This window comes from Diceros bicornis, chromosome X, assembly GCF_020826845.1.
Source record: "Diceros bicornis minor isolate mBicDic1 chromosome X, mDicBic1.mat.cur, whole genome shotgun sequence".
NCBI lineage: Eukaryota > Metazoa > Chordata > Mammalia > Perissodactyla > Rhinocerotidae > Diceros > Diceros bicornis.
This window is the reverse complement of record NC_080781.1, coordinates 65,268,973-65,282,100: the sequence shown is the minus strand read 5'-3', so window position 1 is coordinate 65,282,100 and position 13,128 is coordinate 65,268,973. Positions and strand designations below refer to the sequence as shown.

Here is a 13,128-nt window from a genome sequence, read left to right as displayed (position 1 = left end):
TTAAGTACTTCTGCTTTTTGAAAGACACTGTTAAAAAAAATGAAAAGACAAACCACAAACTTGGAGAAAATATTTGCAAATCACATGTCTGATAAAGGATGTGCATCCAGAATATTAAAAGAACTCCTAAATGTGATAATAAGAAAATAAACAGCCCAATTTTGAAAAATGGGCAAAACATTTGAACAGTGGGCCAGCCCCGGTGGCCTAGTGGTTAAGTTCAGTGTGCTCCGCTTAGGCGGGCTGGATTCAGCTCCCAGGCACGGACCTACACCAGTCGTCTGTCAGTGGCCATTCTGTGGCAGTGACTCACATACCAAAAAGAGGAAGATTGGCAACAAATGTTAGCTCAGGACAAATCTTCCTCAGCAAATAAATAAATAAATAAATAAATAAATAAATAAATAAATAAATAAAAAACATCTGAACAGATATTTCACCAAAGAAGATATATGGATGGCAAAAAAGCACATGAAAAGACATTGAGCATCATTAGTTATGAGGGAAACACAAAATAAAACCACAATAATATACCACTACACATCTATCAGAATGGCGAAAATTTAAAAGACTCGGGGCCAGCCTGGTGGCGCAAGCGGTTAAATGCGGCTGCGGCAGCCCGGAGTTCGCCGGTTCAGATCTGGGGAGCACACTGACGCACTGCTTGTCCAGCCACGCTGTGGTGGCGTCCCACGTAAAGTAGAGGAAGATGGGCATGGATGTTAGCTCAGGGCCAGTCTTCCTCAGAAAAAAGAGCAAGATTTGCATCAGATGTTAGCTCAGGGCTGATCTTCTGCAGCAAAAATAAAATAAAAGACTGGCCTTCACAGGCAACAAAAGAAAAAATAGATAAATTGTACTTCATCAAAATTAAAAATATTTGTGCATCAAAGGACTTAAGACAGTGAAAAGACAACACATAGAGTGGGAGAAAATATTTTTAAATCATATATATGATACAGGATTAGTATCCAGAATATATAAAGCACTCCTACAACTCAACAACAACAAAAAACCCAATTCAATAAAAGGCAAAGGACTTGAATAGGTGTTTCTCCAAAGATGATATACAAACGGCCAATAAGCACATGAAAAGATGCTCAACATCACAAATCATTAGGGAAACTCAAATCAAAACCACGAGATACCACTCTACATCCATTAGAATAGCTACTATTTATTTAAAAATGGAAAATAACAAGTGTTGGTGAAGACATGAAGAAATTTGGAACCCTCGCGCATTCCTGATGAGAGTGTAAAATGGTGCAGCCACTGTGGAGAACAATTAGGCAGTTTCTCAAAAAGTTAAGCATAGAATTACCATATGATCCAGCAATTCCATTTGTAGGTATAGACCCAAAAGAAATGAAAGAAGGAACTCAAACAGATACTTGTACACCAATATTCATCGCAGCAGTATTCACAATAGCCAAAGGTGGAAACGACCCAAATGTCCATCAACAGATGAATGGATAAATAAAATGTGATGTTTACATGCAATGGTATATTACTCAGACTTAAAAAGGAATTAAATTGTGAAATATGGATGAATCTTCAAAACATTATGCTAAGTGAAATAAGCCAGACACAAAAGGACAAATACTGTATGATTCCACTTGTATAAGATACCTAGAATAGGCAAATTCACGTAGAGACAGAAAGTAGAATAGAAGTTACCACGGGCTGGGGGCAAGGGGGATTGGGGCCCTGTGGCTTAGCAGTTAAGTGCGGGTGCTCCCCTACTGGCAGCCCGGCTTCGGATCCCTGGCACGCACTGACGCACCACTTCTCTGGCCGTGCTGAGGCCGCGTCCCACATACAGCAACTAGAAGGATGTGCAACTATGACATACAACTATCTACTGGGGCTTTGGGGAAAAAAAAGGAGGAGGATTGGCAATAGATGTTAGCTCAGAGCTGGTCTTCCTCAGCAAAAAGAGGAGGATTGGCATGGATGTTAGCTTAGGGCTGATCTTCCTCACACACACAAAAAAAACAATGGAGTAGCCAGAAAAGGCCAGGAGGGAATTGGAGCACCACTTCATTGATTGAGCCACTACTATGTTCTATGCATTTGATACGTTATGTATGATCCTTACAATAAACTCAGGAGTAAGTATTGCTATGCCTATTTTCCAGATAGGGAACCTGTGTTTCCGAGAGATGAAGCCACTTGCTGAAGGGCACACAGAGACAAATTCAAATTGTTCTCTTTCCACTCTGCCTTACTGTCTTCCCAGCAATGTGAGAAATGGAGGAGTAGGCTGTGTTGCTTCATTGATTGTTGACAATAAGTTGATGAGGGAATATGAGGCATGAAGGGCTACTCTTTAAGAGGGAGAGTGAGAGGCTTGGACTGCTCCACTCATGGCATGACTTAGAACCATGAACCACTCATACACGTCCCTTCCCTCTGGTAATCTGGAACAGGATGCTGGGGACATATGTCTCAGTTCTCTACTCACCAGAGACTCCATCTCCCACGCCCACACTTACAGAAATAGAAGCATGTACAGTACCATATGATTTCATTTATTATGTGCTAAAGCAGTTCTTAAAAAACAACAGAGAAGAGAAAGATCATTCAATATAATGCAGTGCGAAAATTGGTTAGCCATTTGGGGAAAAAATAGAACTTTTTTCTGTTTATTCTATTTATCTTTATCAACCACAAGTTGATAAAGAATTAAATATGTTATTAAAAAGAATTGAGGGGCTGGCCCGGTGGTGTAGTGGTTAAGTTTGTGTGCTCCACTTTGGTGGCCCAGGATTCGCGGGTTCAGATCCCGGGTGCAGACCTACACACCGATCATCAAGCCATGCTGCGGTGGCGTCCCATATGCATAACAGAGGAAGATTGGCACAGATGTTAGCACAGGGGTAATCTTCCTCAAGCAAAAAGAGGAAGATTGGCAATGGATGTTAGCTCAGGGCCAATCTTCCTCACCAAAATAAAAACAGATTTGGCTATATAAAATTTTGAAGCTTTGTACATAGAAAAATATAACCAAGAGGAAAATAACCAATTGATAAAAATATCTGCCTCAATTATGACAAAAGATGAACTTCTATATTCTATAAAGCACTCATGCAAATCCATCAGAAAAACATGTCCACCAAAGATAAATGGGCAGAGCTACTTCACACCAGAGGAAATGGAATGAGTAAACAAGCATATGACAAAATGTTCAATCTCACTAGTGATATTTTTAAGTGCAAATTTAAACAAGTACATTAGTAAAAGTTAAAAATAAGTAATTACCAGGTTGGCACTAGTATAGTAAAATTTTGAGGATCCTCTGAGAAAGGTTTTTGGCAACACACGGATGTTACTATCAAAGTGTTCAGACTCTTAACGTAGTGCTCCCCTTTCCAACAGTTACTGTCAGCCACTCCCAGGGACTGAGCACAGATGGACCAGTTCTCCCAAATGCACGACTCCAGCCTAGACCATGTGCCTGAGCTCAGACCTGTGTCTATAAGACAACTCCAGTCTGATGTCCCCTCTCCTCAGACCCACGTGTCACACCAAGCATGCCTCTTCCTTGTTCCCAGTGAATGTGCCACTGAGTCACCAAGCCAGAAACCTGGGAGTCAACCTAATTACCTCCTTGTCCCTTACCCCTGCACATTCGTCATTTCCCAGTCACATCCTGCCAATACGCTATCTGCAATGTCTTTTGAATCTGGCCCCCACTCCTCCGTCCCACAGTCACAAACCTGGGCCTCATCCTTCTGTTTCTTGCTTGTATTGTTGAAATAGCCCTGACCCATCTCCTCCAAGCTACTCACACTTCCTTCAAACCATCGTACTTGTAGGGAGCAGTCAGAGTTATCTTTCTTTTTTTTTTGTGAGGAAGATCAGCCCTGAGATAACATCCATGCTAATCCTCCTCTTTTTGCTGAGGAAGACCGGCTCTGAGCTAACATCTATTGCCAATCCTCCTCCTTCCCCCCCCCCAAAGACCCAGTAGATAGTTGTACGTCATAGTTGCACGTCCTTCTAGTTGCTGTATGTGGGACATGGCCTCAGCATGGCCGGAGAAGCGGCGCCTGGGTGCCCGCCCAGGATCCGAACCCGGACCACCAGTAGCGGAGCGCGCGCACTTAACCGCTAAGCCACGGGGCCGGCCCCAGAGTTATCTTTCTAAAGCACAAAGCTGATCTTGTCCTCCTTAAAATCTTTCAACGATTCCCATTGTCTACCTAGAGGCTAAAGTCCAAGATTCTCAAGATTTAGCAGCCCTCTGTGCTCCAAATTGCCTCACCACCATCTTTTCTCTGATGAGCTACTCCTGGCTCTGCATTCCCTCCTGCCAGCCTGCCTCTCCATTGTAATGTGAATTCCTTGAGAGCAGGAACTAGATCTTAATCATCTCTGCATTCCCGGTTCATAATACAGAACTTGACACAGAGTAGACACTCAATAAATGTTGGGTGAAGGAATGGATTTATTCTGAGGAAATCATTTGACTGAAGGAAAAAGCCATATGAAGGAAACTGTTCACTGTGGCAACGTTCATAATAAAGACAGTGCAAAAAACTAAATGTTCCACAATAGAGAACTTTTATTAATTATGGGACATCCATTTAATGAAATATGATGTAGCTGTTAAAATAATAATTATGAAGATTATGTAGCAACTCAGAAAGTGTTTATAATATAATAAAAGCAGAATACAAAATGGTATGTACGCTAGGACTAAAATTATGTAAAAGTATGCATGCACACAAACTGATCCGAATGAGAACAGGAACAGGAACAAATGAATACAGATGATGTGTTTAGGGTGCTTGGGGAGGTACTGTTTATGATTTTCTTAGCTCTTTCCAAATTCCCTTTATTGTTGTTAGAATGTCATTTGTGCATAAATACAAATTGACATGGAAAAAAATCCTAAAAAAGGTGCTTTGATTCCCTCAAGTCCTTTGACAAGCTATGGTACAAAAACAAACCAACCACTGACCTGGGAAGCAAGAGACTAGCCCCCTCACCCCACCCCACCCCACCCCTACCCCTAACTGACTGTGTGATCTTGATTAAGTAAGATCTGCAGCTCTAGCCATTTCTGCTATCCTCTGTAGCTGGAAGGCCCGTGGTTATTCCTCACTTCCAAATCAACTCCCTTCATTTCTGTTAGCTGCACCACCATCTTCCCAGTGCCCTCAGACTGAAAAACTCGAAATCCACCTTCCATTGTCTCATCACCTTCCCTTTCTCTCTCATCAAAATATGTTTAAGAAATAATATTATTTATTAAAACGTATTATATAATCATGTGTATGTGGGACTTAAAGTAACCTCGCTTTGTGCTCTCCTAAAAGGCAGGGAACTTGCCTAGCTCATCTTCGTATTTCCAGACCTAACACCTCCAATCAGCTGCCCCTTCTTTCCAGTAATCACTTATAGCATGCTTTACTATGGACCTCATTTTAGACAAAGAGGAGTTCCTGCCCTCCTAGTTAATACTGTCTGGTTGAGAAGAGCCAACGATTTTTTTCTCTCTTGCTCCTCTGCAGACTGCTGAGGGGTAAGGGGGGGTAGAGACAGAGACATACAAAATGGAACCTCCTGAGCCAGGAACTTGACCCCACGGTGGGAAGAGTTCGAGTACAGGCTGGATGCTCTCAGGGATAGTCTTCAGACTTGGCACAATGGGTGGGATGTTGACTCAGTTTATTCATTCAACAAGTATTTACCAAGTGCTGGACATAGTGCCAAGCTGTCTGTTAGGTGGCAAAGGACCTGCTCAGATGAATTAGGGCAGGCTCTGTCACGGAGATGCTTACAGTCTGGTGCAGGACAAACAAGGAAACCAGTCAAGGAAACCAACTCAATGTGCTAAGTGCTGTCATCGAGTTTGAACGGAGGGCTCAGGGGAAAAAGAATGGGGCATTGACCCTTCCTGTTGGGACCGTGGGCTCACAGAGCCAGAGGGACTTGAGCTGTATGTATCTCCAAGGTTTAGGAGTGGGATTAGGTGCCCAGGAAAGGGGTTGGGCTGTCCATGGGAGTTCCAAGCTGAGGAATCATCGGGTCCACAGGCAGGAGGCTTGAAAGAGGCAGCTTTCTCAGAGCAGTAATAGCTTGTAGTGGCTTAAGCTTTGAGGTTTGGGATGGGGGAAGGGAAATGGGTGTCCAGGTGCAGGAGGCAGCAGGTGACAGGCAGAGGGACCTGAGGGGCCAGGCAGGAGGGCCAAGGGCAGTTTCAAAGTAGGGAAATAGCATGATCAGATCTAAGTTTTAGTTAGATAACTGATGGTCTCTAATGTCCCCTCCTTCCCTGAGACTTTATAATAAGTGCCAAATGCATTGTACAGGAGGCAAGGGGCAGGGCGCCAAGGTTCAAGCAGGGATCCTACCCTCCCAGCCCCCGACACCCCACCCCCTTGGCAATCTGCAGAGAAGCAAGAGAGGAAAAAATGGGCCGGCCCGTTGGTGCAAGCACTTAAGTGCGCGGGCTCCGCTGCGGCGCCCTGGGGTTCTCTGGTTCGGATCCCAGATCCCGGGCGCGCACTGACGCACTGCTTGGCAAGCCATGCTGTGGCGGCGTCCCATATAAAGTGCAGGAAGATGGGCACGGATGTTAGCCCAGGGCCAATCTTCCTCACCAAAAAAGAGGAGGATTGGCAGATGTTAGCATAGGGCTGATCGCCTCACAAAAAAAAAAAAGAGAGAGAGAGGAAAACAAATGTTGCTTCTTCCCAACTTATAGTATAGGCAGGTTGGCTGGCTCGAGGGAACTTGGAAGAAGGGACAGACAAAATATGTTTAAGAAATAATAGCAAATATTTATTAAAATGTATTATATAATCATGTGTATGTGGGACTTAAAGTAACCTCACTTCGCACTCTCCTCGAAGGCAGGGAACTTGTCTAGCTCATCTTTGTATTTCCAGCACCTAACAAAACCAGGCGCACCAGAAGCGCTCAGCAAATACTGGAGGAGCGAGAGCGGGAAAAGGTAGGGGGGAAATTGTCCCTTGCAGACGCCCCTTTTTCGGCGGGGGTTCCCAAGCTCCGAACCTACGACCTCCCACCAGCAGGTGGCAAGATAGAATCCCGGAGCGCCAGAAAAGGGCGGAACTGGGCGGAGCTTCCGAGGCGCCGGCGCGCGCAGCCTCCGACCTTCTTTTCTCCGCGCACCGGAAGAAAGCGGTCCTCTTTTCGTGCCTAGCGCAGCCATGGTAAGGTTGCTCTTTCGGGAGCTCTGGGGACGATCAGCCTCCATCCTCCCGGGGCCGGGGCCGCCTGGGGCTTCGGGGCTCTCGCAGGGGTTGGACGGGCGGAGGCGAAGGGAATTCGGCCTGCCACGTTGGCCCAGGCGGGCTGGAGGGCGAATGCTGGCCCCGGAGGTTGGGGAATCGGCGCTGCTGGCGGGAAGGCCTCGCTCTCTGGCCCGGCCACGCCCGGCCACGCATCCTGCGACCCTGGGAGGAGCGACTTGATTCCCAGGCCGGAGCCGCATGTGGGCCCGGAGGGCAGACGGCGGGCCTGGGGCGGGTGAGCGCCGGGTACGGCCAGCGGAGAATCATTTGCTTCGTTGTTGTCTTTTTGGCACTGCCTGACTTTACGTAGTGTGGCGGGTAAGCATCTGTACACAGCATTAAAAAGGCTTCCTTCCGGACTTTAAAGTGAAGGCTGGTCTCAGCTTTTGGCTTTAGAGTACGAGGGAGCAGCTGTTGGCACGTGGTTGTTCTGAGATCAGATTAATCTCGCACCAGACACTTCAAAACCAGACGGTTCTATATTGCGAAAACTTTTCTATTTAATTATCAAGTAGAAGCACAGATTGGGTTCTAGTCCATTTCTCTTGCTGGCTGGCTGTTTACCATGAGGTCCAACCCCTGGATATTTCACCAGCATAGTGTCCTAGAAAAAACAGTGTCTAGAAGCAGACACGCTTTTAAGCAGTAACATGAAAATACTTAGTTCTCAAAGATACTAATAATCAATTAGTGTTCTCTGTACAATGAGAAGGCCGGTTGCAGTTTACGGAGCCTATAGTATTTGCTAGATACACTGTATACGTTTGCTTCTCTGCCTTTTATCATGGCCCTGTGCTTTCAAGAAGTTACTAGATTTTGTAATCTGTTGAGAAAACCTAAAACCATCTAACAGCATTAAAATCTAAAACTGTCCTTCAGGCTCGTGGTCCCAAGAAACATCTGAAGCGTGTAGCAGCTCCAAAGCATTGGATGCTGGATAAATTGACAGGAGTGTTTGTAAGTATTGTTATATTGTAAGCATGTTTTATATATTGTAAATATCTTAAGGGACATGTTTTCTTTTTTCCAGTTTTATTGAGATATAATTGACATTTAAGGGATATATTTTATACAGCTCCTTTGTGTGTCAGGCATCCCTGATTACTATATCCATAATGTTTCTTGAAGTGCCTCCCATAAATCATTTTGGGGCAGAGCTAGGGGAAGAGTGTTCTTGAAGGCCCTGTGCTATCTAGCTGCACCCTACCTCTTGATATTTCTGTGTCTTATTCCACATACCACATAGTACACTTAAATGGACTTAGGACTCAGATTTAGTTTTTAATGGGCCTGGTCCTCTGAAGGGGGAAAATGAGGTAGAACTTTAAAGTCTGAAATAGTTTTGTAAGCTTTGAACACCTCATTTACCCAAATTTGGGGGTGATGGACAGTCTGGTGTCTAGTTAATGGATCTCAAGACTTGGGAAGTGGGTTTGAGTGAATCCCAACAATAGTTTTTATCATTTTACAGGCTCCTCGTCCATCTACCGGTCCCCATAAGCTGAGAGAATGTCTCCCCCTCATCATTTTCCTAAGGAACAGACTTAAGTATGCCCTAACAGGAGATGAAGTAAAGAAGATTTGCATGCAGCGGTTCATTAAGATTGATGGCAAGGTCCGAACTGATATAACCTACCCTGCTGGTTTTATGGGTAAGTGGTTAGTGGTGGGCACTTGGTGGTGGCTCCTATTGACTGTTTTATCTCCCTCTCCAAAATGGCAGTCGTATCGAATAGTGGTGGGCTTTTATCAGTCTCTCAGAAATAAAGCATGACCTTCCCTCTGAGTTTTTTACTTACATACTGTAGGGCTGCAGATAATCATGACTCATTTCTCAAACCCAAATTTCAATTCACTTTAAATTTTGCATGTCGTGAAAACAGGGTTTTGAAACATTAAAGATTAGCTAGTCATTATCATTAATCTTAAGAATCCTTGTTAGTATTTGAGATAGGAAGCATATGCGTTTTTTTTTTTTTCTTTCTTTCTTTCTTATAGTGCTGTGGTTTTACTCAGCATAGGGTAGGGGGGGGTCACTGTAGTAACCGTAGTTACTGTTTGATATCAGATGTCATCAGCATTGACAAGACCGGAGAGAATTTCCGGCTGATCTATGACACCAAGGGTCGCTTTGCTGTTCATCGTATTACACCTGAGGAGGCCAAGGTGAGTGTTGCGAGCAGGCTGGGTCTTCATTCAGTAAAATTACTTGGTGTTATAAGTTAGAGCCTGGATTAAGTACGTTGGCTGGTCCAATGCCAATGCGTTGAGGTAGGTAGATTTAAGATTATTTGTAACTGTATACCTGGAAATAATAGCCAGTTAACAATTTGGCGAGATTGTATTGTATGTGCAATTTTGTATCACGTTGTTGAAAGTCTTGCTGCTAGTAGCTATGTAGCAATCTGTTATTGGTTATCTAATAATTGAAGCCCATTTGAAGCTAACATCCTCAACAGATTGTTTTCTTTTTTATGGCAGAAATGAACAGAGACTTCCTGGTTGTCTATTTTAGAGGCAAAGAGAGTGATTTGTAGGAACATTTACGTGTTCCTGAAGTATGGGTCCTTTAAGGATAAGGGACCAGAAAACCAATATCCAGTCCAATCCAATTGGCCCTTTGTCATGTCTCTATTTGTGGGTCTAGCTTTACTCTGGGGAGGGGAAAAGTGTTAATGGAGGAGATTGATAATCCTTGGGGCGCTAATTTGAGAGAGCTCAAAAAATTACAGACATTGATTATTTAATCCAGTTTGTTGTCACGATTTTACACAAAAGTTTAAGGCTTTTTGAATTATTGGCTGTAAATGAGGGTTAATTCAATTGAGTGATTCAGCTCCTAATTTTCTTAGCTGCCTTGTTATCAGTAGGCTGGTGGGCATGTCCAGTAGCATCAAGGTGGACTGGTAACACAATTGCAGTTTGTGAGACAAAACTCAATTGTGATGTAGAGGGAGCAGTTAAGGAGCCGTTAAGAGGCACTTGTTGGGAGTGATCAGGAGGAGTCAGAGGGAAGAATTCAGAGGGCTCATGAGGCTTAAACAAACAGCCTGGGAAAAGGAGGGTGATCCAGGGGTATGAAGTTGTGGGGCCTTCAATGCCTTGGACGTTAACAAGGAGGTGATGCAGTGCTACAAGGAAAATACATAATAGGAAGACCAGCCTAGCCTAGAGAGGGGTGGTCAGTGTGCAAGATAAATTTATGGAGGGTGGGAAGAAAAGTCAGGGACGCCATTCTGCTGCAGTCCGGAAAACTCACGGTTCTTGTGTAGGGCTGTTGCCTTTAGCTGCTAACTGCATTTTTAAGCCAGTGACTTCTGGCTTTGAAAGAACTGTTTCATCCACTGTGGAACATAGTGCATGTGAGCTAGATTAAAGGTGGCTAACGCTTGTATGTTTCTAGTACAAATTGTGCAAAGTGAGAAAGATCTTTGTGGGCACAAAAGGAATCCCTCATCTGGTGACCCATGACGCTCGCACCATCCGCTACCCTGATCCTCTCATCAAGGTGAATGACACCATTCAGATTGATTTGGAGACTGGCAAGATTACCGATTTTATCAAGTTTGACACTGGTAAGTGGCCTCTGCTACCTGGGCGTTCTCTTTAAAGTCTGGTTGTAAGAGCTCTTCTTTGCTTCCCTCCCTCTCTCCCTCCCTCCCTCCCTCCACCCGCCCCCCCTCTCTGTCACTGTCTCTCTCATCAAAATTTAAGCAAGTATTATGGCTTGCACAGGGCCTGGGTACAGGGTTTTGTTTGGACCCTCTAGGTGAGGGAATGTATCTGCTCCAACGCCCAGGTATATAGTATTTTTGCTTCCAGAGGCCCAAATGCTCAGAATATTCTGGGTGGCTGAGATGAGTTCTGGTATGAAAGACACATTCTCAAGCCTGCTCTAGACGTCTCAAAAGCTCCCCTATCTGTGGAAATGGCTTGAGGGCTGGACAGGAAAGAGACCAGAAAGCAAACAAGCTTAATTGTGATACAGCCTTTGTAGTGCTGTCATCCCCAAAGTCTGTCAGTAACAGCAGCAGAGAAATGTGCCTTGGAGGAACAGCAATCCTATAGGCAAGACATGGTGAGGACCTGGCAAGGTGGGTGCAATGGAGTTTACATTTGTTAGGTCTGCGTGAGGGATGGGGCAGATCTTAAGAGGACCCTCCGTCCTAGCTCGGGTAACAGGTCCATAAAGGTAAATTCGAATGGGAAAAGGGATTAGTAAACTTCATTTTAGATCTGTCTCTGTCATTCTTTACGTTGGGTTATGAGTTTGCACAGTGCCTGGCTCTGAGCACATTATTTCTTCCTTCCTGCCTAGGTAACCTGTGTATGGTGACCGGAGGTGCTAACCTGGGGAGAATTGGTGTGATCACCAACAGAGAGAGACACCCTGGTTCTTTTGATGTAGTTCATGTGAAAGATGCCAATGGCAACAGCTTTGCCACGCGGCTCTCCAACATTTTCGTTATTGGCAAAGTAAGTCTGGGTTTTCCTTCCCTCTAGTCGGGGAAACCTGTAAATTCAGGTACTGCTGGGATTGCAGCACCTGGCTCCTGGCTGGCCCTACTGAACCTAGCATAAAGCCTCTTCTGGGATAGGGCTCACACAGCGAGGCTGGGGCAAACCTGTGCTTTTTCAGTATCACAGAATCAGCAGGGGACCTGATAACCTTGGTTGGTGAAATGTGCCAGAGTGATGAAATGAATATACCTTGTAGTTAGGTTCTTCAATTTGTGCCTGTGGTGTTTTGGTTTTTGTTTGTTTTTTAAACTAATAAGCAACCTTGGACACTACTTCAGTACCTCTAAGACATTAATTTTGAAGGGTGTTGTGGTTCACATCTACATATGTAAGCAGCAAGTTTACTAGAATGGCCCCAACAGCCCAAGCAGTGGGTATTTCTTGATAAACCAGCATCCGAGTATCTTCAGGCAGCCGCTGCTGCTGAGTACTTTCACAAACGGGCTTGTTCCTTTCAATGACATGACAAATGTCGCATGTGCCAAGTTGCTAATGGAGTTGGTGTGTAGCAGGGTTTTTTTGTTTGTTTTTGTTTTTTGTTTGCTTGTTTTTTTATTTATTTTTCTCCCCCAAAGCCCCAGTAGATAGTTGTATGTCATAGCTTCACATCCTTCTAGTTGCTGTATGTGGGACGCGGCCTCAGCATGGCCGGAGAAGCAGTGTGTCGGTGCGCGCCCGGGATCCGAACCCGGGCCACCAGGAGCGGAGCGCGCGCACTTAACCGCTAAGCCACGGGGCGGGCCCAGTGTGCAGCAGGTTTTGATTCTCCTTGTTTTCTCCTCCAGGGCAACAAACCATGGATTTCTCTTCCCCGTGGAAAGGGCATCCGCCTCACCATTGCTGAAGAGAGAGACAAGAGACTGGCAGCCAAACAAAGCAGTGGGTGAAATGATCTCTAGGTGACCTGATTGGAAGAGTCTTTGTACTTAATGAAAGTCAATACAATGTGATTAACGACCTCTTTGGCATTTGTTGTGCTTTGGTTTTTTTTGTTTGTTTTAATTTATAGTTTCCCACTATTTTACTATATTACATGAAAAGTCCATTGAATTTTCAGATAGGTTTAGGCATTCTGTAGTGTGGATTTTCCTGTGTCTCTTATAGGTTGGCTTGGGTGGTGGTGGGAGGGAGAGCATACCAACTTGGTAAAGAAGGAGCAGCAACTAACCCAGGAGTGGTGAGAGCCAGGGAAGCCCAGAATGTCACCCCCTTGACTTAGCCGAGAACTCATCTACCCTGTTAGGTCCTCTTGGCTTTTTAAAATACGTGCCCTCCTTTCTTTTGTCTTTATTGCACTAGCCCATCCACAAGCCTGGCACATCTGTTTTTCCCACTCCTG

At 44.7% G+C, this 13,128-nt stretch overlaps 1 protein-coding gene across 2 annotated transcripts; it reads left to right on the top strand.

Annotated features, from left to right (window-relative positions):
- The first annotated feature begins 7,150 nt into the window (after nt 1-7,150).
- RPS4X (ribosomal protein S4 X-linked) lies at nt 7,151-12,746 on the top strand. Of its 2 annotated transcripts, none has more exons than XM_058536179.1 (7): nt 7,151-7,187; nt 8,148-8,225; nt 8,740-8,920; nt 9,337-9,434; nt 10,672-10,843; nt 11,587-11,744; nt 12,575-12,746. In XM_058536179.1, the coding sequence occupies exons 1-7, from the start codon at nt 7,185-7,187 to the stop codon at nt 12,674-12,676; spliced, it is 792 nt and encodes a 263-aa protein (XP_058392162.1). In that variant the 5' UTR covers nt 7,151-7,184; the 3' UTR covers nt 12,677-12,746. The 2 variants fall into 2 exon arrangements, with proteins under 2 accessions (XP_058392162.1, XP_058392161.1); XM_058536178.1 differs by lacking the exon at nt 7,151-7,187 and adding an exon at nt 7,452-7,514.
- Nucleotides 12,747-13,128: the final 382 nt, after the last annotated feature.

Excerpts from the sequence above, each read along its gene's own strand:
- RPS4X (XM_058536178.1), top strand. The coding sequence starts at position 7,467 with ATGTGGGCCCGGAGGGCAGACGGCGGGCCTGGGGCGGGTGAGCGCCGG. Across the intron at positions 8,226-8,739 it reads ATAAATTGACAGGAGTGTTT|GCTCCTCGTCCATCTACCGG; the intron begins GTAAGTATTGTT and ends ATCATTTTACAG. Across the intron at positions 10,844-11,586 it reads TTTTATCAAGTTTGACACTG|GTAACCTGTGTATGGTGACC; the intron begins GTAAGTGGCCTC and ends CTTCCTGCCTAG.